We start from the raw sequence: 27,344 nt of genomic DNA, 5'->3' as shown, positions 1-27,344 counted from the left end.
TATTATAAGGGAGAGTAAATGGACCAGGGAGACAGAAATTAACTTGTAAATGATTCTCTTTGGAATCTGAATGAGCCTGAGGGGCAGGCCTTATGAAAAGGTCCATCCATATGTGGCTCTATTCCTCAGTCTTCATTTTTGATAGATAAAGAGATTTGAAGGACAGAATAGAAGGCAACTGTGTTTCTTTTAGTAAGAAGCTTTCTTAGTCAGACAAGGAAATTCCAGAGGGAGTTCCTCTCTGCCCTTGGTTGAGGCAAGAATAAGACAAGGTTGGAGGGACCTTGGCTCTCAAGTGTATGTCTCAGGCCTTTCCATTTTCAAAAGCATCCAGCATGCCAAAGTACCATCATTTTCTGTGCCTCAATATTCCCTAGTCTGAAATTTCCCTAGTAGTTTCACAAATGAAACAGTGAGTTGGCCATGAAGAGAAAAATCAAGTTAAATAGAATTTTGGCTGGGCACTGAGGCTCACACCTGTAATCCCAGCACTTTGGGAGGCCGAGGCGGGAGGATCACTTGAGGTCAGGAGTTTGAGACCAGGCTGACCAACATGGTGAAACCCTGTCTCTACTAAAAATACAAAAATTAGCTGGGCATGGTGGCACGTGCCTGTAATCCCAGCTACTGGACAGCTGGCAACCAAGGACGTTGGATAAAGAACCTCAACCAAGGTAGGGGGTTAAGGAATGAGACAACTCATAAACAGAATCCGTGGCCATGGGAGAGGTGTGGAACACCAGGGGTTCCTCCTGCAGGAACTGTGCTTGAATCCGTGGCCGCACCAGAACAAAGAAGGCAGTCACTTCTTTGTCCCACTCAATTCTGACACCATTTAATGTCATCCAAGGGGCAAAAGACCACAGTGCAAAGCAGCAAGACAAGGTGTTTTTATTGAGGTCTTAGGAATTGCAATTTGGGAGACAGATTCAGCTAGAAGCCACTTGTGTTCTGAAGAGAGAGGGTAGAGGAGGGGTTTTTTTAAAAAGCTGAGGGTGATTAGACAAGTTGACAAGTTGTTTTGAAAGAGGCGACTGGCTTAGTACAAAAATCCATAGTTTATTGGTTGGTGCTGTTGAGGAGTTGTAGTGCTGGTGAAATAAAATTTTCCAGGATGCAGTGGTCATCGCAATTTGGCCCAATTCAAGGTTCAAGATAAGCTCCCGTATTGTTTTTTTTTTTTTTTTGGAGCTTTTAATTTTTTTTCAAGTTGCAGGTCATGTAGGGAGTCCTTTTTAGAATGGCTTCCTCCCTCCATTTTAGAGCTCTGAACCAGAGTGATGTCATTTATTTTATTTTATTTATTTATTTTTTAAGATGGAGTCTCACTCTGTCACCTAGGCTGGAGTGCAGTGGTGCAGTCTCGGCTCACTGCAACCTATGTCTCCCGGGTTCAAGCGATTCTCCTGCCTCAGCCTCCTAAGTAGCTGGGATTACAGGTGCACACCACTAGGCCCAGCTAATTTTTGTATTTTTAGTAGAGTCGGGGTTCACCTTCACCATGTTGCTAAGGCTAGTCTCAAACTCTTGACCTTGTGACCCACCTGCCTTGGCCTCTGAAAGTGCTGGGATTATAGGCGTGAGCCACCATGCCTGGCCTTTATTTTATTTTTTGAGGCAGAGTTTCACTCTGTCACCCAGGCTAGAGTGCAGTGGCATGATCTTGGCTCACTGCAACCTCTGCCTCCCCGGTTCAACCAGTTCTCCTGCCTCAGCCTCTCGAATAGCTGGGATTACAGGCGGCTGCCACTACCCCCAACTAATTTTTCTATTTTTACTAGAGACAAGGTTTTGCCATGTTGGCTAGGCTGGTCTCGAACTCCTGACCTCGGGTGATCTGCCCACCTCGGCTTCCCAAAGTGCTAGGATTACAGGCGTGAGCCACTACACCCGGCCCAGAGTGAAGTCATTTTTCTATATCATGTTTCACACTTGCTTAATGTGTGGGGGAAACCCCCTCCCCCCACATATCTGGTATCAGAAGTGTGAGAGTACACTAGGAGAAACCTCCCGAAGTGCTGGGATTACAAGTGTGAGCCACCATGCCCAGTCTATTGTGTTTCTGTAACTCCAAATCCTCTCTGAAACAAGATAAAGAATAGATTTTAAAATGTTTAAAAAAGACATGCTGGCGGGCATGGTAGCTCATGCCTGTGATATGGTTTGGCTGTGTCTCCACACAAGTGTCACCTTGAATTGTAATAACCCCCATGTGTCAAGGGCAGGGCCAGGTGGAGATACTTGAGTCATGGGAACGATTTCCCCCATACTATTCTCATGGTAGTGAATAAGTTTCATGAGCTCTGGTGGTTTTATAAATGGGAGTTTCCCTGCACAAGCTCTCTTGCCTGCCGCCATGTAAGACATGACTTTGCTTCTCATTTGCCTTCCACCATGATTGTGAGGCCTCCCTGGCCACGTGGAAATGTGCGTCAGTTAAGCCTCTTTCCTTTGTAAATTACCCAGTCTTAGGTATCTTTATTAGCAGCATGGGAACAGACTAATACACTCCTATAATCCCAGCATTTTGGGAGGCTAAAATGGGCAGATTGCTTGAGCCCAGGAGTTTGAGATATGCCTGGGCAACATGGAGAAACCCTGTCTCTACTAAAAATAGCTGGGCATGGTGGTGCAGGCCTGTAGTCCCAGCTACTCGGAGGCTGAGGCAGGAGAATCTCTTCAACCCAGGAGGCAGAGGTTGCAGGGAGCCAAGATTGTGCCATTGCACTCCAGCCTGGGCGATAGAAGGAGACTTGTCTCAAAAAACAAAAAACAAACAAAAAAAAATTAGCTGGGCAGGATGGAGCGCGTCTGTAATCCCAGCTATTCGGGAGGCTGAGGTGGAAGGATCACTTGAGCCTGGGAGGTCCAGGCTGCAGTGAGCCATGATCATGCCACTGCACTCCAGCTTGGGTGACACAGTGAGACCCTGTCTCAATAAATAAATAAAGAAATAAAAAATTAGAAAGGAAAAAATTTTTTAAAAGATAGGGTATTTAGTGATGATCACTGAAGTACTTTGATCAAAATTAACTGATGTGCCAGTTTTTTGACACCTTTATTCATAAGTCAGTATAATATTTGTCAGTTTGAATGTTATACACATGATAAAATAGATTATGAGAAGTATCATATTTACAATAAGAACATTATTTTATATAACTGACTCACCAAATATGCAACCTCTTGCAACAATAACAGAATGGACTCAACTCCATCCTTTGAATAGACCAATTTCATGATTCTCCTAAAAAGTTTTGAGTTGAGTATAGTTCCTTGTTGCTTCTCTCTGTGATCCAGAGCTTAAGAATCAATCCCTGGAAACCAGCCACTGGAACCAGACCTCTCCAGAATTGAGAAGAGACAGCCATAGAAAAAAGGACACAAACCCAAAAGTCTTGAGCGCTGTGCCATATGCTTGATTTCAGAGCATTCAGGCACTCAAGGTCAAGTGTGGGGCCATATATATATATGTCCTGTCATCTCAAATGCCACAACGGCTACAGTTAGCAGGATATCAGAGAGAGGAGGCATATCGTGGAGGAATGAATCAGTCCCAACAATTATGTGAGCATTTCTAAAAATTCAATACCAAGGATTCTTGAAAATACAAGTTTACAGACGGAAGCTATACAGCTAGCCATGAACTGAAGTGCATGTGCAATATCAAGAAGGAGGAGCTGTGCTTAAGAAACCACGCACGCCTTATTTATCTCTAATTTTAAAATAATTCATTCTCTTGTTGGGTATGCAAGTGAGCAGTGGAGAAAGTGGAGCATCTGCAATACCTGAAATTAAAAAAAAAAAAAAAAGGGAAAAAGAAAATTAAAAGTCATCACAGGAGGATGGATTTGAGTCAGTTTAAAAATGGCTGAGATTAGAGGGTGGATCATAGATGCCCCTCCTCCCTGTTAAGTACAGAAGCAGAAGATGCAAGAGAGAGCAGGATGGGCTAGCAGACTAGGGTGATGGGTGAGCTCAGAAGTAATTAGCAGATTATAAGGACGGAATGGAGGCATGTTGTTAATTTTTCTAGCTTATAGAGTAAGCTGACCACTCACCCGCTGGTGCTAAGGATTTCAATGCTTCCAGAAGATGTGGGCTAGAGAACTTTATTAGGCATCGGAGGGGTTCTTCCCTCTCGGCCAAGATGCTCCCATTTAAACCACTTTTGAATTTCGTTTCAAGCTGTCAACAAACATTTACAAATGACTATTAAACGTATTGTATAAATACGAATGGTAAAATATAATGAAATCATAATGATACGTTTCATTAATTCTTGCCATTAAGAAATACAGGAATTAACAGGGGTGGGGACCATTTAATCTGCTAACTGCAAACATAGAGGGCAGGTCGGGCAAAGTGGCTCATGCCTGTAATCTCAGCACTTTGGGAAGCCAAGGCGAGTGGATCACTTGAGGTTAGGAGTTTGAGACCAGCCTGGCCAACATGGTGAAACCCCGTCTTAACTAAAAATACAATAATTAGCTGGGTATGGTGGTAGGCACCTGTAATTCCAGCTACCCAGGAGGCCAAGGCATGAGAATTGCTTGAAGCCAGGAAGCGGAGGCTGCAGTGAGCCAAGATGGTGCCACTGCACTCCAGCCTGGGCAACAGAGTGAAACTGCATCTCAGAAAAAAACAAAACAAAACATAGAGGGCAACTGGTATATCAAACAACATCCAAGGCAAAATGCCAGCATGCACAGTGCCTGCCACATGGGAGATGCTGACTGTCAGTTCCACCCTCAGGTGCCCTTTACAGTTTGCATTCTTAATGGAAAATTAGTGCTATCTTTTGCAATCTGTAACTTCAATGTAAAAATACCACATTTTTTTTGAGTCACACTGAGATTTCTTTCTTTCTTTCTTTCTTTTTTGAGACAGAGTCTTACTTTGTTGCCCAAGTTGGAGTGGTACGAACATGGCTCATTGCAGCCTCGACCTCCCTGGCTCAAGCCATTCTCCCGCCTCAGTGCAAGTAGCTGGGACCACAGCCACATGCCACCACACCTTGTATTTTTGAATTTTTGTAGACACAGGGTTTTGCTGTGTCGCCCAGGCTGGTCTCAGTCTCCTGGGTTCAAGGGATCCGCCTGCCTCAGCCTCCCAAAGTGCTGGGATTATAGGTGTGAGCCACTGTGCCCAACTGAGATATCTTTTTAACTTCTAATTATGGAAGATTTTAAACATATACAAAAGTAAGGAGCACGGTATGAGCCCCATGTGCACATCACCCAGGTAAAATAATTATCAACTTATGGCTGGGCGCAGTGGCTCACGTCTGTAATCCCAGCACCTTGGGAGGCCGAGGCAGGTGGATCACCTGAGGCCAGCAGTTTGAGACCAGTCTGGCCAACACGATGAAACCCCGTCTCTACTAAAACTCCAAAAAAAAAAAAAAAAAATTAGCCAGGTGTGGTGGCAGGTGCCTGTAATCCCAGCTACTCGGGAGGCTGAGGCAGGAGAATTGCTTGAACCTGGGAGGCAGAGGTTGCAGTGAGCCAAGATCACACCACTGCGCTCCAGCCTGGGCGACAAAGCGAGATTCCATCTCAAAAAAAAAAAAAGGGGGGGGAACCCCAATACCATTACCATACCATCTGATATCATCAAATAGTCATGAAATTCTGTTTCAATTTTTTTTTAACTTAAAGTGATCATTAAAATTCAGAGGCAATACAGTAAACTATGTGGTGGATGAGTAATGTCTGCAACTGACTCAAACGGTTCAAGTGAACGCACCAAACTGTTAACAACTGGTGAACTGAAGCGAAGAGACATGGATATTCATTGGAGTATTCTTGCAAGTTTTCTGAAGATTTGACCCTTTTTTTTGAGACAGAGTCTTGCTCTGTTGTCCAGGCTGGAGTGCAGTGGTGCGACCTCGGCTCACTGCAAACTCCGCCTCCCAGGTTCAAGCTATTCTCCTGCCTCTGCCTCTTGAGTAGCTGGGACTACAGGCGTGTGCCACCATGCCTGGCTAATTTTTGTATTTTTAGTAGAGATGGGGTTTCACCATATTGGCCAGACTGGTCTTGAACTCCTGGCCTCAGGTGATTTGCCCACCTCGGCCTCCCAAAGTGCTGGAATTACAGGTGTGAGCCACTGTGCCTGGCCAGATTTGACATTTTTCGTATTAGAAAAGGTAGGAAAAAATTAGTAGAAGCTATGAATAAATGTGTAACCTTGACATACAGAATAGTGCCATTCTGAGATGTGTATAAAGGGAAGTTTAGAAAGCACATTTTCTGCATCCTAGACCAGTGGCTCTCATGCTTGCGTGTGCAGAATCAGCTGGAGGGCTCGTGAAAACAGAATGCGGGGTCCCACCTCCCCCAGTCCAGTAGGACTAGGGTGGGGTCAAGAATCAGCATGTCCTCCCCCTTCCCAAGTGATGCTGATACTACTAATCCAGAGACTACGCTTTAAGAACCACTATCCTAGATTATCAACTGTTTAAAGGAACTAGTTTAAAGCCTGCCATTAAGGGACGCAACTTGAAAGGTGTCAATCCGTTTGTCCCACTAAAACTAAATCATATCAAACACGCTTTGGGCCTAAGTGAGCAGATCAATGGCAGATTTAAAATGTGGCCTGTAGCTACAGAAAGGCTAAAGAGAAAAAAATTTATTGGAGGGCTTGGGGGCAGTAAGGTGTTTTGAGTATGAGCATGGACTGAAATTAGAGTGATCACAATATAAGCCTCAAATTCTCCTAGTCGTGGCAATGGGTTTGCATTAAACACCTGTAGCCCCCTGCCCTGGCCTTCCCGGGGGCGCAGCAGCACATGTCTGGAAGGCACACTTCTGAACGCCACTTTTGTGGTACTGCCTAGGTTACTGGCTTTTCTCCATGTGATGCCGGCTGGGCTATGTAATGACTTTACTATTCATTCTTTTATTCAGCAAGTACTTATGAGCGCCTATTATGTGCCAAATACCGTCCTAGGTTGTGGATGGGCTAGAATGGCATAATCTACATTTTTTCCCCCTCAAATATAAAGATTACTGCCAGTTATGCATAACTGCATTAATATGTAAGATGAAACAAAAAGGCAAATACATAATTTCTTTCTTTTTTTTTTTTTTTGAGATGGACTCTGGCTCTGTCGCCCAGGCTGGAGTGCAGTGGCATGATCTCAGCTCACTGCAACCTCCGCCTCCTGGATTCAAGCGATTCTCCTGCCTCAGCCTCCTGAGTAACTGGGATTACAGGCACGTGCCACCACGTCCAGATAATTTTTTGTATTTTTAGTAGAGACGGGGTTTTACCATGTTGGCCAGGCTGGTCTCAAACTCCTGACCTCAGGTGATCCGCCTGCCTCGGCCTCCCAAAGTGCTGGGATTACAAGTGTGAGCCATCACACCCAGCCCAGATTCATAATTTCTAAAGGTCTCCTTTGCTAACAGAGGAACTTATAAATACAATAAAGAGGTCTATTTAATTCATAAATTTATTACATGAAATTTAAGTGACAAGTGAAAAAGGAACAGTTTCTTAGATTTGTTTTCCAGTTAAGGTTTTTGTTCTTTTTAAACAATGTTGATATCTTGTACTTAATATTTATTACATCTTACCTTATATTGTGCAAATTCTAGTTGTGGTTGAGGATAATCTCCAAATGTTTCTTGAGTTATTCGTTGGACTCTCTCTTTTTCTACTATGTTTTCATGAATGATCCTTGAATCCACTATGGGTGGAAGATTTCAAATAAAACAGCCGTTAGGAATACATTTCATCCTTAAATTATCCTCCTTTCATTCCTAACCCTTCGAATTGTTTGTATAATTTTAAAATAATATTTACTGCTGCTTCTCTTGGCTGTAATAATTTCTTAGTGTAGGGAAGTTTCTTAGGGTAGTGAAGTACAGGTTGATAAAAGAGAAAATAAAAATCGTAATTCTACCACCCAGAGATAAGCACTGTTAGCATTTTAGTATATTTTTGCCTAGCTCTTTTTACAGTGAATAAAAATAAAGATGCATATATGTGTGTATATATATATACACACATATATATACATATATACACACATATATATACACACATATATATATACACACACACATATATATACACATACATATATATATACACATATATATACACACACACACATATATATATATATATATCTCCATGGCACCCAGCCTATATATGTATTTTTTTTAAGAGATGGGGTCTCGGCCGGGCATGGTGGCTCACACCTGTAATCCCAGCACTTCGGGAGGCTGAGGCGGGAGGATCACTTGAGGTCAGAAGTTCCAGACCAGCCTGGCCAACATAGTGAAATCCCATGTCTACTAAAAATACAAAAATTAGCCAGGTGTGGTGGCAGGCGCCTGTAGTCCCAGATAGTTGGGAGGCTGAGGAAAGAGAATCGCTTGAACCTGGGAAGCAGAGGTTGCAGTGAGCTGAAATCATGCTACTGCATTCCAGCCTAGGAAATAGAGTGAGACTCTGTCTTAAAAAAAAAAAAAAAAAAAAGAGACAGGGTCTCACTATGTTGCCCAGTCTGGACTGGATCTCTTGGGCTCGTGATCTTCCCTCCTCAACCTCCCAAGTAGCCGGGACCACAGATGCATAACATTGTTCCTAGCCTCACCTATGTATTTTTAAAACTGGAATCGTAAGATACACACAATTTTATATCCTGATTTCTTTACCTAAGATGAGATCAACAGCAGTTCCTATGACACTGGAAAATCATAAAAGTCTTTAGTTTATAACAGTGGCACTGTTTCATTTCATTGCCAAATCTCTACTAAGAGATAGGAAAGTTTTCATTTTTTTATGAATTTTTATTTTACCCCACCACTTTTGTAAATTTACTTTAGTAGTTCTGTACTCTTTTCTCTTGGGTTTTCTAGTGAGAGACTTCAGACATCTGTGAGTAGCAATACAGTCATGATTCTCATTGTTCTAGAAGTTTATCCAGCGCATTAAGAGCATGGGCTCCAGATCCAGACGTACCCGGATTTTACTCCCGGTTTTGCCACTCCTTAGCTGTGTGACTTTGCCTAGAGAGTTACCATACCTCCCTGAAACCCAGTTTCCTGATGAATTGCGCTTATTCACAGGACTACTGTGAAGATTAAGGAAAGAATACATATAAACATCTTAGTGTGGTGCCTGGCACACAAGAAATGCTCAACAACTATTAGCTAACTTTTGTTTTTGTAATTATTGTTTTGTTGTTTATTGTTATTCTAGTAAATTCTAAAGGAGACCTATGGTAGGTTAGCTTTCCTCCTTCAACAGATATTTACTTTTCAATTTTTCTGAAAACAATAAAAGTTTTAAATTAGGATCCTACTATACACGTTTTACCAAGTGAAAGAAATCTATAAGGGAATGATGCATTTCCAAAATTCAGTTTCATATTAACACACACGTACTATTTATATCTAGTCCAAGGCTTCTTTCCTGTAGAGGTGTCGTAGAGTTGTGAGTTTCAAAGGTCTAGGAAAAAAAAAGTGAATATTTTACTAATCTTGACATCTTGAAGTACACATATTAATTTTTTTTTTAGTATATTAAAGTATGTCAAATGTTTATTTTTTTCCAACAGAAAGATCCAAAGCCATATCCTGGCTGAGTTGGCTGAGTTGGCTGAGTTGAGCAGGACACTGACAAGGAGGCTGCTGAGCCTGCAACTCGACTGTTCTGTTTGAGGAGCTCTGTGCTTTATCATAGAAATGGATCTGGTGAGTGCAGAGCCCAGGGAATCTACGGAAGCATTTGCACTGTGGTATTTCAGCGTTGTCAGTGCTCAATCTTCATAACCCTAAAAAACTTACTGAGATTGGAAAAATAACTTTCCTACTGTAAGTCTGAATCTCTTGAACCCCTTCTCCTACCTTCACCCACTGAATCCATTGTTTTTATAGTTCAGTGCTTGACAATGTGGATTTTCATAAGAATGCCACTGTCTTTTTTTTTTTTTAGACAATATCTCAGTCTGTTGCTCAGGCTGGAGTGAGTGGCATGATCATGGCTCACTGCAGCCTCAGTCTCCCTGGGCTTTGGAGATCCTCCTAACTCAGCCTCCCAGGTAGCTGGGACTATAGGCATGCGGCACCACACTTGGCTACTTTTTTTTTTGAGACAGAGTCTCACTCTGTCGCCCAGGCTGGAGTGCAGTGGCACTATCTCCACTCACTGCAAGCTCTGCCTCCCGGGTTCATGCCATTCTCCTGCCTCAGCCTCCCAAGTAGCTGGGACTACAGGCACCCGCCACCATGCCTGGCTAATTTTTTTGTATTTTTAGTAGAGACAAGGTTTCGCCGTGTTAGCAAGGATGGTCTCGATCTCCTGACTTTGTGATCCGCCCGCCTCGGCCTCCCAAAGTGCTGGGATTACAGGTGTGAGCCACCGTGCCCAGCATGCCTGGTTATTTGTTGTATTTTTTGTAGAGACGGGTTTTCGCCATATTACCCAAGATGGTCTTGAACTCCTGGGCTCAAGGGATTTGCCCTTCTTGGCCTCCCAAAGAGCTAGGGTTACAGGCATGAGCCATCGTGCCTGGCCACTACTGTCGTATTATAGCAGAACAATTATATCATTTTGGTGAGAGGGTAGTAGGTAGGAGGGGATGGCTAGAGAAGAAAATCATGATCTAAGTTTAAAAAATATATATTATTTATTTTTTGTTTTGTAGAGATGTGGTCTCCCTATGCTGCCCAGGCTCGTCTCAAACTCCTGGGCTCAAGCATTCCTCCCACCTTGGCCTCCTAAAGTGCTGGGATTATAGGCGTGAACCACTGTGCCTGGCCTCATGATATAACTTCTTAATGTTAGTTTTTCCTTAAAGAGGGACTGCTTGCAGAGAGCTGTCACTTCTTTCTGCTTAGAACAGATGAAAATACAGAAGTATAACATCTCTAGTGGCTCAAAGATATACACAGAGCATTAACAATCCACTCACAGGAGTGTCAACACATATGCAGACATTTGCCATGCATAGTTTGAAAAAACACCCCTGCATCTGTAAGGACAGATCTGTATTTGTCATTAGAGGGGAACATTACATTCAAATAATTTTAACAAATGAACTTTGGGATTTAAAAAACCACTGCTTTTCCCTTTAATTCCAGTGCCTGTATAACCTGCTTGAGTGATGGGACAAAAAGTTAATTCTACTTCTCTGTTGTTTCATAGAATAATATATTTAGCTTCAAAAGATAATGTGAAGTTTCTCTAAAGAGAAAACAAATTCTGGTGTGATCAGGTGATTTGGAAGCTGAGATCTACAACACAGACTCCAGTGACTAATGAGTGGTATAAAACACAATACAATTATAAAAAGATGACTGTGAGGAATTTTTATTTTCCTTTCATGTTCACTAATTGCAAGCTTTCTTCATTTCGGTAATATCTAAAATGATCTCCTCTTGTCGGAGGTAGATTTTCCCAGTAGCTTCTAACTCCTGTGTCAAAGAGAAAATAAAGATTTACCTTGAAAGAGAGTCACTGATTGGCTCACCTGATTATACTGTTTAAAAACAATAGCCTTAAGAGAGTCCAGATACCGACTTCTCAGGTCCATTTTCACAATCTGATGGTGTTTGCTAGCAATTGTCAGCGCCTTGAAATGAAAATTTGCAAGACTATTACTAGGATTACTGCCTCTGTGTTTATAATACTTGTCAAAGTAAAATGTAAGAGCTGCAATTAGTGAATAGTTTCCCCGTAAGTGTAAAAAGAAGTCTAGAAAAACATCTGATAGCCTGTTACTGAGCTTCAAAAACAAAGTGGTTAATGGCATTAATATTCTGATAAATGCAGTCTTTTGTATCATTTCTTAGAAAAGCGATCCTGTTTAAAGTTAGGAGTTACTAATAAATCAAGTTCAGACTTTGGAATAAACAATAAATACTCAAAATGTTACTGTTTTTGAATATCAGTCATCTAATACCATAATGATATTGCCATACAAAAATGCAGATATGTATGCTTTTTGGCAAATACTGAAGAAATAAGTGTGTATTGAATACAGCTCATAAGAGTTTCCTGTCATTAGGGGAAAAGAAGACTGAAACAGAATTACTATGATAGGATAAGATGTTTAACCTGATCTAGAGAACAGACAAGTTTGCCTTAAGATACACAATAGAAATGAACATTAGTCCGCGCAGTGGCTCACGGCTGTAATCCCAGCGCTTTGGCAGGCCAAGGCAGGTGGATCACTTGAAGTCGGGAGTTTGAGACCAGCCTGGGCAACATGGTGAAACCCCACCTCCACTAAAAATAGAAAAATAAATTAGCCAGGCATAGTGGTGAGTGCCTGTAGTCCCAGCTACTTGGGAGGCTGAGGCAGGAGAATCGCTTGAACCTGGGGGGTGGAGGGTGCAGTGAGCCAAGATCGCCCCACTGCACCCCACCCTGGGTGACAGAGTGAGACTCTGTCTCAAAAAAAAAAAAACATTAGCCTTTGGGGTAATGTTTAAACTACCTGTGGCAAGGTGTACTCACCTGGCTATAAGTGGATGAAAGACCACTATGTATCATGGAGCAGGAGACCCCAAATGTAAAGAAGTGTTTTAAGGAAATAGAAGTGAGTAGCAGTCTTTGCCATTTCAATAAACCACCAAAAAACTTAAATGACCAAGCAAGTAGTCATTTACTACCTAGGGCTCGCCTGGTCACAACAGTGGAGTCCTTGGTACTCCACACCGCACCTCAACCCCACTCTGCTGTGGAGTGACAGGACATGATGCAGCCAGGATGGTGGAGCTGCTCGCCTACAACCAGCTGATGTGGCAGCTCTGGAACCAATTGAAGGTGCCACTGAGGTTGTGAATGCTAATAGTGGTAGCAGCAAGTGCCAGGCCAATTTAGGGAGAACTAACTTTGGGGAAAGATGCTAGGAAGCCTGTGATATTAAAGGCAGAACCGTAAAGAGAAGCAGGCTCGGAACAGAGGCTACATCTTATGTGAAAGCAGGTCTCCTTGTGTATGGAATGTGGGAGAAATGGTTACAAATGAAAATAATGTTCATTAATATGCAAATTATACAATTATGAAAAAGTAATGAGGTATATTCATTTGTAACCACGTGGAAATGTTATGTTAATTTTTTTTTTTTTAAGACGGAGTTTCTTTCTCGTTGCCCAGGCTGGAGTGCAATGGTGCGATCTGGGCTCACTGCAACCTCTGCCTCCCGGGTTCAAGCAATTCTCCTGCCTCAGCCTCCCAAGTAACTGGGATTACAGGTGCCCACCACCACGCCTGGCTAATTTTTTTGTATTTTTAGTAGAGACAGGGTTTTACCATGTTGGCCAGGCTGGTCTCAAACTCCTGACTTCAGGTGATCCACCTGCCTCGGCCTCCCAAAGTATTGGGATTACAGACGTGAGCACCACGCCTGGCCTACCCTGGCTTTTCTAATAACCGTCTTGTCAAAGGAAATAGCAAACTTTGACAGTAGCTATTTTGAACGAACGGAATAGGGAAAAGGGGTATGAAGCTTTGAAGACTTTATCTTTAGAGACTTCTGTATCGGTTGCATTTTTTTATATTAAGTATGCATTATTTCTAGATCAAAAAACAATAAAATATAGCTCCAATCTAATATCTTATGCCATGTTCCCATCTGCAGATAACAACACTCTCTGTTTCTTATTTTAGGAGAACAAGAATTACATGTGGTATTCTATATCTTTTTTTTGTTTTTTTAGAGGTGGGGTGTTGCTTTGTCTTGTGATCGCAGCTCACGGCAGCCTCGGACTCGTGGGCACGAGCAATCCTCCCACTTCAGCCTCCCAAGTAGCTGGGACCACAGGTACATGCCACTGCACCTGGCCTAGTATTCTCTATCAAATACTTATTCAACAGTTAAAATCTATATAGACCTTTGAGATAGGATAATAAAATATTATAGCTTGTAATAATTTTTTCCATACCTGACCCAGAAGCGGTGTATTGCGCCTCAGCATGGAGGAGGACGTGAAGGCGTACGGAGTCTGGGAGTAGTACACCACGTAGGTAGGTTTGTACTGGTTTGGCTTTGTGTACTGTGTTCCCCAGGCAATTCGAATCCAGACTGCATTCTCCTCAGTTTCTCTGAAGCTGACTGTCACCTTATTAAAGAAAAAAAAAAGGCTTAATTTCCTAATTAAAATTTCACTGTGGCACCAACTCCAGGTGCTTTTTAGGGGTGAACAATGATGTCCCTATACTCTTGTATGCAGGTTGAGACCTGGCAGTCTTTTCTGCTTTTCATGAGTATTTTGAGAATCTTTGGGAAAACATTTTGTGATTTAAAAAAAAAAAAAATCCTTTTCAGTTCTTTTTTTTTTTTTTTTTTTTGAGACTAGGTCTTGCTCAGTTGCTCAGGCTGGAGTGCTGTGGCATGATCATAGCCTGCTCACGGCAGCCTCAACTTCCTGGGCTCAAGCAATCCCATCTCAGCCTCCCTAGTAGCTGAGACCACAGGCACGTGCCATCATGCCTGGCTAATTTTTTTTAAAAAGTTTTTTTTTGTAGAGGTGATTGTTTTTTCAATAATTTCTTGGGCTTGTCCTGAAAACTGTTCCTCCATACATAAGAGTTTATGAGGTAAGGCAGCCTTACAAATGAGATACTTGTTTTATAATGAAGCCTTCTTAGCATCTAACCCAGACCTAGCACACGCTATACACTTTAACAGTAAGATTTCTATGTAATTAGGCTGGGTGTTGTGGCTTATGCCTGTAATCCTAGCACTTTGGGAGGCTGAGGTAGGAGGATTGCTTGAGCCCAGGAGTTTTGAGACCAACCTGGACAACATAGTGAAACTCAGTATCTACTGGAAAAAAAAATAAAAAAGCCAGGCACGGTGACATGTGCCTATAGTCCCCAGCTACCCAAGAGGCTGAGGTGGGAGGATGGCTTGAGCCTGGGAGGTCTAGACTATAGTGAGCCGAGATCATGTCAGTGCATTCCAGCCTGGGCAACAGAGTGAGACCATGTTTCCAAAAAAAAAAACAAAAACAAAAAAACAAAAGAAAAAGAAGAAGAAAAAGAAGATTTCTATGTCATAATGGGCTTAAAGAAGATTTCTATGTAATAATGGGCTTGAAAATATACTATTCCTAATGCTCTTATGCATTTAGCTCAGAAGCTAAAAACTCCTCTAAAAGAATGTTACATGGCGAGACCAGAGGTACTACCTTGAATCCACTTCATGGATAAAATACAGGCCTTTCCAAACTTTTAAATATGGTTGCCAGTTGGTCTGGAATTTAATAGGCTGCTCCTGGATTATCAGCTCCCCTCTGATTCAGCTTCCCTTTAAAGCTCTGAGCCTAGAAAGGAGGGACTTGAGTGAGATGCACTCAGCTTGCCCACGTCTCTGTTTCCTCCCTCTGAGATCTTGTTCTAGGAAAAGTGGGTTGTTACAGTGGAACTAGCAAATTCTGCCCATTCTTTAGCAGCTTTTCCAAATTCCCTCAGTGCAGGAGACAAGAAAGTCTCCCCAGTCCAGGGTATGGCGGCACACAGCTGTCTGACTTTCCTGAGTGAGCATCATAGAGCTTGGCCCCAATCACATGCTCAGTGGGCCTCTACTGCCTTGAATGGAAGATTGTCTTATTCTGAATAGCTTCTTTGTTTTACATTAAAAAAGCAAAAACATCTGAAAAATCAAGGGTGCTTCAGGTTTGCACTGACTATTACTGGAACTACTAGCTACATGTGGCTATTTAATGTAAAAAATCATTAAAGTTTAAAAAGATTAAAAATTCAGGCTGGGTGCGGTGGCTCACACCTGTAATCCCAGCACTTTGGGAGGCCGAGGCAGGCAGATCATCTGAGGTTAGGAGTTCGAGTCCAGCCTGGTCAACATGGAGAAACCCCATCACTACTAAAAATACAAAAATTAGCTGGGCATGGTGGTGCGTGCTTGTAGTCCCAGCTACTCGGGAGGCAGAGGCAGAAGAATTGCTTGAACCCAGGAGGCAGTTGCAGTGAGCCGAGATCTCGCCACTGCACTCCAGCCTGGGCAACAGTGTAAGACTCTGTCTCAAGGAAAGAAAAAAAAAAAAAAAGATTAAAAATTCAGCTGCTCAGTCACACTAGCCACATGTGCTCAGCAGCTACATGTGGCTGAACTGAACAATGCCAATACAGAGCATTTCCATCACTGCAGAGAGCTCTGTTGGACTGAGCTCCTCTGGAAAAAGAAGCCTCAGGCCCTGAATGGACAGGAGAGAGGAAAGGGAAGTTTTCATAATATTTACAGTGTGTTTCTGATATGGAGTAGAACCATATGAACTATTACTAACTGAATTTCTTACAAATTAAAAAAAAACTATGATAGTAGCAAATTTTAAGTGCACAGACGTCATGACATTGAATTTTATGTAAAAGATGAATTTTATTCTTACATTTTTTAATGCTCTCTGAAGAATTTTCTTGAACGAATTTTTAAATTGTTTCATATCAAAAAGGTCAACATCTTCACCTGCCAAAGTGAAAAAAAAATAAAGAAAAATCAAGAGAGCTACAATGTCTTCAGTAAATACATTCGTAAAGTACCATGAAACTAAGCATTTTGTATAATTCCAGAGTAATAATGATCAAATCACACAAATGGTGCTAGTACTTCTGACATGGCACCAAGAAGTATGTTTCTCATTTTCCAAAAGTGAGTAATAAATAATCACCTCATTTTCAAAGAAATGAGGAACATACTGCTATTCTTTTTTTTTGGATATAGAGTCTTGCTCTGTTACTCAGGCTGGAGTGCAGTGGTGCAATCTCAGCTCGCTGTAACCTCTGCTTCCTGAGTCCAAGCCAAACTATCAAATATAAATATTCAATTGTAAACAGAAAATATTACCTGGTCCTTTACTCATCTGAAAAACATCCCAAACTTTCTGGTGCTGATGAAATTGCATATCTGAGAGAGGGAAGAAAGCTTTATTACTAGCATATCATAGAACTTTGAAGTAATATGCTTATAGATATTTCTATACTTTAAAACTGGGGAAAGTAACAGTAATTCACAAATTGGGTTATACAGATTTGTATTCAAAATATAAACTTTATATGGATTAAAGTTACTTCATATAAATAAAGCAAATCATAATTACTCAATTCAACTGACTTAGATAATACAGTTGAGTTTTGGTATTTATTCTATGTTAGCCCATTTATTCCATTTCCACATTCCATTTATTCCATTCCACAGAATGCCACATTAATCTGGCACGACAGGGAATGCTGTGACCCACAGGACCCACATTTGAGCCAGCTGTTCCTCTGCCTGGAGCCTCTTCTCCTAGCTCCTTACACACCCCACTCCCCACCTCATTCTGCTCTCTACTCAGAGTAGTCCCCGCCCTGATCACCCTACCCCAAACGCCCTGCGTTAGTTCCCAGTTCCCGTCGGAGGACTCATCACTACCTGATGTCACATTATGTATGTATGTATGTATGTATGTGTGTATTTATTATTATTATTTTTTGAGATGGAGTTTCACCCTTGTTGCCCAGGCTGGAGTGCAATAGTGCAATCTCAGCTCACTGCAACCTGTGCCTCCCGGGTTCAACCGATTCTCCTGCTTCAGCCTCCCGAGTACTGGAATTACACGTGCCTGCCACAATGCCTGGCTAATTTTTTGTATTTTTAGTAGACATGAGGTTTCACCATGTTGGCCAGGCTAGTGTTGAACTCCTGACCTCGGGTGATCCACCTACCTTGGCCTCCCAAAGTGCTGGGATTACAGGCGTGAGCCATCGTGCCCGGCCACATTATTTATTTAGATGTTCATTTGTACACTGCCTGTCTTTCCAGTTAGACTCTGATGGAAATGAGGGACCTGTTCACTGTTGTAGTCCCAGGTCTAAACTTAACTGCGTGGCATAAAGCAAGCACTCAATATTTGTTTTGTTTTTCTAAGAGAAAGGGTCTCACTATGTTAACTGGGCTAGACTTGAACTCGCGGGCTCAAGCGATCCTCCTGCCTCAGCCTCCCAAGTGTCCCACACCACCACACCAGGCTTCAGTATATGTTTGATGAACGAATGAATGAATAAGTATATGACAGAAAACACCTTTCAGGAGTTACAAACTTGGAGTGTCTTGGAGTACAAATGGACCTAGGAAGTTAGCAAGTTCAACCATATCCCTTCATCCTTCTGGCTTAAAACTGTCTCTGCACTGACCTCTGTCTGTGCCTCTGGACTTCAGACCAGGTTTTCTTTTTTCCTTTTTTTTTTTTTTTTTTGAGACAGAGTCTCACGGTGTCGCCAGGCTGGAGTGCAGTGGTGTGATCTTGGCTCACTGCAACCTCTGTCTCCTGGGTTCAAATGATTCTCCTGCCTCAGCCTCCCGAATAGCAGATTACAGGTACCTGCCATCATGCCCAGCTAATTTTTTGTATTTTTAGTAGAGATGGGGTTTCACCATAGTGGCCAGGCTGGTCTCTAACTCCTGACCTCAGGTGATCCACCTGCCTTGGTTTCCCAAAGTGCTGGGATTACAGGTGTGAGCCACTGCATCCAGCCAGGTGCTTAATGAATTTTTGAATCAATGTATGAGAAATGGGAATGGTGTGGATCCACCTTTTATGCTTGAGAGAATCCAACCACTGAAAATGAGACAAACTAAATCAGAGGCAGATGCTCCAAATTCAGCAATAGCTGAATTGGAGCATGCCATGAGTTGGAGCAAAGTATTAATAAAGATAATTTTTGTTACACTTACAGAAAACAGCTAATACATAATGATTGCAATTAGTTAATACCAGGCTCTAAGTATTTAACATGTACTCTTATTTAATCCTCACCATAACCTTATGTGATATTATCACTATTATACAGATTGGTCAAATGATAATACTAGAGATGTCAGTATGCCACAGAGATGTTAACCAACTTCCTCCAGGGCTCACAGGGAGGCAGTAACGGAGCCATGAAATGAACCCAAGGAGTCTGGCCCCAGGGCCTGTGTTCTCAGCCCCTATATTATGCTGCCTTCTGATAAAAAAAACAGACATCTTGAAAAAGTACAGACAGGAAAGCTAGACAAAAATCAATGAAATGGAAGGGAGGAAAACTGAGAAGCTACACTGTAATAGGAACAAATTTTCAGAAAGATATTTTCAAATCTTTTAATAATAATACAGATGCTTCTTGACTTATGATGGGGCTATGCCTGATAAATCCACCTTGAGGTGAAAATAATTCACCTAACCTTCATATATCTTAGCTTAGCCTAGCCTACCTTATGTGTGCTCAGAGCACTTACATTAGCCTACAGTTGAGCAAAATCATCCAACAGAGTCTTCTATCATGAACTGTTGCATACCTCATGTAACTTACTAAATGCTGTACTGAAAGTGAGACAAGAATGGTTGTATAGGAACTCAAAGTATGGTTTCTGTTGAATGTCTGCTGCTTTCATACTAGTTGAAAAATTTTAAGTTGAGCTGTTGTAAGTTGGCAACCTGAGTAATACAAAGCCAAACATTTACTTTGTGTTTCTGATGTGCCAGTTACCATGCTAACAGCTTCTCAGGCACTACCTCATTTAATCCTAACAAGAATACCGTGAGGTAGATAATGTACTATTATCTCTGCTTGAAGTCTGAGGCTCAGAAAGGTGATGCAACTTGTCAAAGAACATACGGCTGAGTGACATACTGGGATTTGAAACAAGGTCTCCTCAACTCTAGACTCTGAGGCGTTATATACAAAATTGCTTCTGGGACAAGTACAGCGGTTCACACCTATAATCCCAGCACTTTGATAGGAGGAACACTTTAGCCCAGGAGCTGGAGACCAGCCTGGGCAACACGGCAAAACCTTGTGGCAAAAAATACAAAAAATCAGCCACACATGGTGGTGCACTCCTATAGTCCCAGCTACTCAGGAGGCTGAGGTTGGAGAATCACTTGAATCCAGGAGGCAGAGGTCGCGGTGAGCTGAGATGGCGTTACTGCACTCCAGCCTGGGCGACAGAGGGAGACCCTGTCTCACAAAGAAAGAAACAAAATTGCCTCTAATAAAACTGATTGGTTAAGTATAAATACAAATCACTGAAACTTACAAATGATGTCTAACTGGGCAGCATCACTGATACTTGCATGCTTTTCCTAAAAGAGAAAACAAATTATTTAGTAACTGTGGTGATAGGTTTGGTTCTATCCCATTTAAAACACATTTTAGGATTGGTTAGAACAGACTATTAGCACATTCTCAGTACTTTACTGACAACCCGTCTCCAATCACTTCTCCTGTTAACCAATGGACATTCTTTCTGATTCATGTCTTAGTCCACAACCTTCTCTCACAATTTATTCCTCATTTATCACTTTTAACTTTTTGATTTTTTAAAAATTAACTTTATTGAAGTATAATTATCATACATTAAACTGTATATTTTTAAAGTATACAATTTGATACATTTTGACTTATGAATATACACACAAAACCACTACCACAATCAAGACAGTGACAATATCCACCAGCACTGCCTCCCAGATTTTCTCGTGTCTCTTTTTTTTTTTGGAGACAGAGTCTTGCTCTATTGCCCAAGCAGGAGTGCAAACGCGCAATCTTAGCTCACTGCAACCTTTGTCTCCCAGTTTCAAGTGATACTCCTGCCTCAGCCTCCCAAGGAGTTGGGATTACAGGTGTGCGCCACCATGCCTAGCTAATTTTTGTATTTTTAGTAGGGAAGGGGTTTCACCATGTTGGCCAGGCTGGTCTCCTAACCCCAAATGATCTGCCTGCCTTGGCCTTCCAAAGTGCTGGGATTCCAGGCAGGAGCCACTGAGTCCAGTCTTGTGTCCCTTTCTTATCACCGCCCACTTCCTTCCACTCTTCTTGGTTCCCATGTCTCTACCTCCCAAGCCTTAGTCCTAAGGCAAATGCTGATCTGCTTTCTGTCATTACAGATTTGTTTGCATTTTCTAGAGGTTTATATGAATGTTAACATAAGTGTGTACTCATTTTTTTGGTCTGGCTTTTACTCAGCACAATTATTTTGATATCCATCCATATGTTAGCATCTATGAATACTTCATTCCTTTTTACTGCTGAGTATATCCACTGTATGGAAACATCACAATCTGTTCATCTGTTTACCTGCTGATGGACATTTGGGTTGTTTCCAGTTTGTGGCTTTTATGAATAATGTTGCTGTGAACATTAGTACACACGTCTTTATGTGAACGTGTTTTGTTTTTAAAACAATGCTACAATGCATCTTGATTTATATAACTAAATATTTATCAATATTTATACATACCTCCTATTTTTTATTATTTTCTCATCATAAATTTCTGTAAGTAGAATTGCTAGGTCAAAAAGTATATTTATTTAAAAGCAAAGGAGGCCAGGCATGGTGGCTCACACCTGTAATCCCAGCACTTTGGGAGGCCAAAGTGAGCAGATCACCTGAGGTCAGGAGTTTGACACCAACCTGGCCAACATGGCAAAACCTCGTCTCTACTGAAAGTACAAAAATTAGCCAGTGTGGTGGTGCGTGCCTGTAGTCCCAGCTACTCAGCAGGCTGAGGCACTAGAATCGCTAGAACCTGGGAGGCAGAGGTTGCAGTAAGCTGAGTTTGTGCCACTGCACTCCAGCATGGATGACAGAGCAAGACTCTGTCTCAAAAATAAATAAAAAATAAATAAATAAAAGTGAAGGAGAGACAGGTATATTGGAATAAGAAAATTATTTGAACTAAATTTGCAACTTTTCTGATAGTCTGAAAACATTTTAAAACAATAAGCAATTAAAGAGATAAATACACATGAAAGACAGAGTCTCTTTCCTTACAAGTTTGCCAATACATCTGGGTGTTGTTGTCTTTTCATCCTTGATAATTTGATAGGTTTTTTAAAATACTGCGAAAAATACTGCTCGTTATTTTAATTTGTACTGTTTTTTCTACTATATTTACTTTTTCCATCTTATTGATTTTTAAGCATTCTTTTAAGATGAAAAGGTCAATTAAAAATTAGGTTTTTTTCCACTGCAGTTGTATATAGCCCTCATCACTTCACTAGTAGTTTAGCAGCTACCTTACATCTCTTTTGGAGTAAGGAATAGAAGAAAGAAAAACCCAAGGGGGTAGCACTCTGTTCAAGGCTCATCATTTTTAACACTGTTACCTCACACAGATGGATCAAGTGCTGAACTACAGATTCCTTTCTCTGCCGGAAATTTACAGTCTGCAGTTGATTTTCAGACAAAAAATCCCAGGCCTTCAGGATTGTTGTCAGTTCATTCATGGGGATTTTCAAGATGGTCCTCTTGATGAACTCAGCAATAGTCTCATCCATCTCTTTGGCACTTTTACAAAACAAAAACAGCACAACGAAGTATTAACCAAATACAATACTTGTCTGTCTTTATTTACACATACACATACACATACACATATGAAAAATAGAGACCGGGTCTCACTAGATTGTCCACGGTGGTCTTGAACTCTTAGACTCAAGCAATCCACCCGCCTCAACCTGCCAAAGTGCTGGGATTACAGGCGTGAGCTACCGCGCCTGGCCATCAGCATCATATTTAGCTGGGATTTTGATTTGTAGGTCAAACACCTAAATGTTTACACTTTTTCAGCTATTTTGCAGTGTTTTAGCATGAGCATTTAATTATTTTCTCCTTAATGTATATTTAAATGTTTTAGAGTTTAAAAATTAGTGCTATCTCTCCTTTTATGGCTAGAGTATTTTGATGTTTTGATGGTGATGATATATAAATCATTCATTCATTTACTGATTCATGTAACCCCTTACTGAGGATCTGTGCATGCCAGGCCCTTTTCTAGGCACTGGGGATACATATGTCTTTGGCCAAAAAGACAAACATCTGTTCCACTATGGCACATCCATTCTAGTGGGGAGAGAGAAACAACAGGGAAATCACAAACTATGTTAAAAGTGAGGAGTGCCGGAGAAAATGGAATAATTTTGGCAGGCTGAGTTGAGCGTGGGAGTGCTGGAGAGAGTAGGCCTCATAGAGAACATGACTTGGGGGCAATCCTTGCAGGAGAAGGAGTCATGTGGTGGAAGAGCTTTCCAGGCAGAAGGAACAGCATGTGCAAAAGTCCTGAGGCAAGAGCCTGCTTGGGGCCTTCGAGGAACAGGGAAGGGTGGCCTTCAGTCAGGGGACAGCAGAGACAGGAAGGAGGCATAGAGAAGGAGGTGAGGTCAGTCATCATGGAGGGCCTTGAAAGGCACTGCGGGGATCACTGCTGTTTTCACTCTGCAAGGTGCTGAGCACAGGCAGGACATGCTCTTGTTTAGCTTTTCTACCAGGATCAATCTCGCTACTGTACTGAGAACGCAGTGTAAGGAGGCGAGGGCAGAGGTTGGAGGTTAGTGAGGCAGGGGAAGAGGTCAGGTTCTGGATACACTTTTAAGAGGGAACTCACGGGGTTTCCAGATGGATTACATGTGGGGTGTTAGATCAAGAAAAGAACCAAAGATGAAACCAAGGTTTTTACCAGGGAACTAAAAGACAAAGTTACTATTAGCTGAGACGGCCAAGACTGCGAGAGAGGCAGGAGAAAGCTCAAGAATTCTGTAATTCTGTTCTGAATCTGTTAATATTAAGATAAAGATGAGAGTCCAAATGGAGATACCGAATAAACAGCTGGATCTGTGAGTCCACAGGACATGCTAAGAGCTAGTGGTGCAGTGGATTGCTGTCTCTTAAGTCCTTTAATGCACTGCCTGTGAACAAAGAGCTCTTTCCTCCCTCACTTCTCCTGCCCATGCCTGAGGGTGAGATTCCTTAACTGTCTATAAGGTCCTGAGCCCCAAATCTGGTGTGCCTCCCTTATCAATAGGCAAGGGATATAATCTCCAGAAGAATGACCTAGTGGCTGCAGGAATAAGGAAGGAAGATTCTGAGCCCTTTTATCATTTTCCTTTGGCAGAAGTTGTGAGCCAATGGTGACAGCTGATCTCACGTCTGCTACTTTATTTGGGGACACCAGTGAGCATCTCTCTCTCTCTCTTCAAATACAGAACAAAAAAGCAAGCAAACATGATATTTATTTATTTTTTTCATTTGAGATAGAGTCTCACTCTGTCGCCCGGGCTGGAGTGCAGTGGTGCAACCTCGGCTCAATGCAACCTCCCCTGCCTGGTTCAAGTGATTCTCCTGCCTCAGCCTCCCAGGTAGCTAGGACTGCAGGCGTGCACCACCACGCCTGGCTAATTTTTGTATCTTTAGTAGAGACATGGTTTCACCACGTTGCCCAGGCTGGTCTCGAACTCCTGACCTCAAGTGATCTGCCCTCCTCGGCCTCCCGAAGTGCTGGGATTATAGGTGTGAGCCACCGCGCGTGGTCTGCAAACATGATTTTTAAACAATGCAGGGTACCACCTGCATACTTCAATGTCCCTTAACAGTGTATCTTCTAGGAAGGCACACACAGACCTTGGCATCTGTGTTTAAGACAAGCCTGTCAGTCTTATCTGTTTCCTTCACAACTGTGGGAGTTCCAGGGACAAAGAAGTATCTTCCTACAAGAGTCCTGGCTGTGACTTATTTGTTGAATACTGAAAAATTATCCTTGTCCACTTCTGAAAAGAAACAGTTGACTGTATTTTAACAATATACTGAAAATGATAGTAAGACAAAGATAAAGAGGAAGGATCAGGAGTCATTTAGAAATAGAAAAATAACTGAATTAAGGTCGTAGGAACAGAATCAGGATCATGAAACAGGAGTCGGATTTGTTTCTTTGTGTAGTTATTGGACCATCTAAAGCCTTCACCATGGTCTACAAGGCCCCGTGTTGCGTGGCCCCTGCTTCCCTCTCCTTGGTTTTCTGAGCTCCAACTACACTAGTCTCTTAAATAATCTCTCTAGAGAAGGACCATTGTGCCTGCAGTTACGACTGCCTAGAAGGTTCTTCCTGCACATGTTCTCTCCAGTGACTTCTTGCAATTCTGGTGTTAGCTTAGATGGTTTCTCCTCAGACTTATCCTGACCACCCAACCAAAAGTTACTTCCCCACTCTCCACTGCTAATTGTTTTTTTCCTTTTTTTTAGACGGAATCTTGCTGGGTCACCCACATTAGAGTGTAGTAGTGGGATTTCTGCTCACTGCAGCCTCCTGCAGCCTCTGCCTCCCAGATTGAAATGATTCTCCTGCCTCAGCCTCCCGAGTATCTGGGATTACAGGTGTGCACCATGACACCCAACTAATTTTTCTATTTTTAGTAAAGATGGGGTTTCACCATGTTGGTCAGGCTGGTCTTGAACTCCCAATCTCAAGTGATCCTCCCGCCTCGGCCTCCCAAAGTACTGGGATTACAGGCGTGAGCCACTGCACCAGGCCATCCACTGCTAATTGTCTTTACAGAACTATCTGAAATTATCTTTTTAAATTTTTTTGTTTCTAAAATTGAGCTCCAGGGCAGGACGATGTTTTTATTCACAGCTATACTCCTGGACCAGAACTGCCTCACTATAGTCAGTAAGTCTAATCAGGCCAAGAACAGTCTAATGTGTCTTTGATAAATACTTGTGGAATGAATGCCTGAGGAGACAACCTGGGTGGTTTGGGGTTCAACAGTCAGTGAAACATCAAATCAACACCTCTCCCATTAATAACATGGGCGAGGGGCCGGGAGTGCGCCGGGCGTGGTGCATCACTTGAGGTCAGTCGTTCAAGACCACCCAGGCCAACATGGTGATACTCCGTCTCTACTAGAAATACAAAAATTAGCCGGGTGTCGTGACGCACACCTCTAGTCCCAGCTACTCGGGAGGCTGAGGCAAGAGAACAGCCTGAATCCGGGAGGAGGAGGTTGCAGTGAGCCGAGAACGTGCCACTGCCCTCCAACATGGGCGACAAAGCAAGACTCCGTCTCAAAAAAACAAAAAACAAACAAAAAAACCCACAGACGAGGCTACCTGTTAAAATGAAGATTCCTAGGCCCTATCAAATTAAACTGTGAGGAGGGCGCACGGAGGGCTTGAGATTTAGCATCTTTTAAAAAGTACGTCAGATGATTAATTCCGGGTAAAGTTTGCAGAACGCCAGTCTAAAGAAATTTGGTACAGCGCCCTCAGTCTCACCAATTAAGACGGAAATCCCTTTAGTAAACGTTTACCCCGTGACCATTTTTAAACTTTCCTTTTTTTGTTGTTTCTGAGACACAGTCTCGCTTTGTCGCCCAGGGTGCAGTGCAGTGGCGCGATCTCGGGTCACTGCAACCTCCGCCTCCCGGGTTCACGCGCTTCTCCTGCCTCAGCCTCCCAAATAGCTGGGATTACAGGCACCCGATACCACGTCCGGTTAATTTTTATATTTTTAGTAGAGACGGGGTTTCACCATGTTGGCCAGGCTGGTCTCGAACTCCTGACCTAAGGTGATCCGCCCACCTCGGTCTCCCAAAGTGTTGGGATTACAGGCGTAAACTACCGCACCTGGCCCCATTTTAAAACTTTCTTTATACTTCCTAGCGTTTTAGTGCCTGACATACAGTAGATGCTCAAGATCTGTGGAACGCATGATCGAAAAGATCCATTTTAAGTAACGTTCCCGTAGCCACACACCTCTGCTGCGCTCCAACAGGCAATGCGAGGAGCAACGCCAGAGGGTACACGGACAAAAAACGACGGAAGCCGAGGTGACAGAAAAGCAAAACCCCAACTCTGGGAAAGGAAGCAACCCCAGGCTCGTAGAGCGGAGCCCCTGGTCACATGACCACACGGCCCTCCCCTGACGCAGTCGCGAGTCTACGAAAGGCTCCACCCGCCCCACCGCGGGCGAGGTGACGTCACAGCCGGCACAGCGCCACCGCCCCCTCACCTCGGCCCGAACCGTAGTACCTCGCCCCGAGCCCGAGACCCAGCGCCAATCCTGCGCCTCACAACGTGCGACAATTGCGAAAAAGCCACCCCCGAGTCCTGGGATCTGGCTTCCTCAAGGCCCCACACCCTCCGGGGCCCGATCCAGTGCCGCCCGGGGCTCTCTTACCGGCCCACATCTCCTGCAGTCTCACTCCTCAAGAGCTGTTCCCGCTCGCCGCGCCTTCAAAGCCACCAATTGCAGTTCCCGCCGCCTCCAAGCTCCGCCCACCGGAGCACAAGCATCAGGCTGTGTCTTGGGCACAGGGGACTGCACGGGGGAGCGACTGAAGCGAAGGTCGCCGAGCCCCCCACGCCGCTCTTCTTAGAAGTGTGCAACCTTGCACCAGTAGTGGACTTACACATAGGCTCCGTTGGGACCTGGCTTGTGTGCTCGGCTTGTGGCTTAGACGCTGCCGTGCCCCAGTGGACTCACTGTGCCTCCCCCCACGACGGACGGAAATGGGCCCCTCCAGGCCAGGCGGCGCATGCGCCTTGGGGCCCGCGGGCGGCGGGG

General features: G+C 43.0%; 2 protein-coding genes across 6 annotated transcripts in view; one reads left to right on the top strand and one right to left on the bottom strand.

Moving 5' to 3' along the window:
- Nucleotides 1–874: 874 nt before the first annotated feature.
- CENPN (centromere protein N) lies at nt 875–27,298 on the bottom strand. Of its 5 annotated transcripts, XR_010152647.1 has the most exons (12): nt 26,958–27,298; nt 22,114–22,294; nt 20,042–20,087; nt 16,829–16,888; nt 16,374–16,450; nt 13,911–14,087; nt 11,492–11,593; nt 9,405–9,468; nt 7,584–7,696; nt 4,062–4,188; nt 2,929–3,788; nt 875–1,337 (listed from the first exon to the last, which is right to left on the bottom strand). XR_010152647.1 is itself a non-coding variant. In XM_003952893.6 (11 exons), exons 2-11 carry the CDS (start codon nt 22,282–22,284, stop codon nt 3,706–3,708), a joined length of 1,020 nt encoding a protein of 339 aa, XP_003952942.1. In that variant the 5' UTR covers nt 22,285–22,294; nt 26,958–27,298; the 3' UTR covers nt 875–3,705. The 5 variants fall into 5 exon arrangements, 3 of the variants coding, with proteins under 3 accessions (XP_003952942.1, XP_003952943.1, XP_016785714.2); XR_010152648.1 differs by lacking the exon at nt 11,492–11,593 and having other exon boundaries at nt 26,958–27,071; XM_003952893.6 differs by having other exon boundaries at nt 875–3,788.
- The window catches only part of CMC2 (C-X9-C motif containing 2), a 43,967-nt gene continuing 30,566 nt past the window's right edge, over nt 13,944–27,344 (top strand). The window contains exon 1 of the mRNA XM_024349962.3: nt 13,944–13,992. The gene's annotated coding sequence lies outside the window, so the exon portion shown is untranslated. The remainder of the gene's footprint in view (nt 13,993–27,344) is intronic.

This window comes from Pan troglodytes, chromosome 18 (genome assembly GCF_028858775.2).
Source record: "Pan troglodytes isolate AG18354 chromosome 18, NHGRI_mPanTro3-v2.0_pri, whole genome shotgun sequence".
Lineage (NCBI taxonomy): Eukaryota > Metazoa > Chordata > Mammalia > Primates > Hominidae > Pan > Pan troglodytes.
Note: the sequence above shows the minus strand (reverse complement) of the source record. Positions and strands in the feature narration are given on the sequence as shown.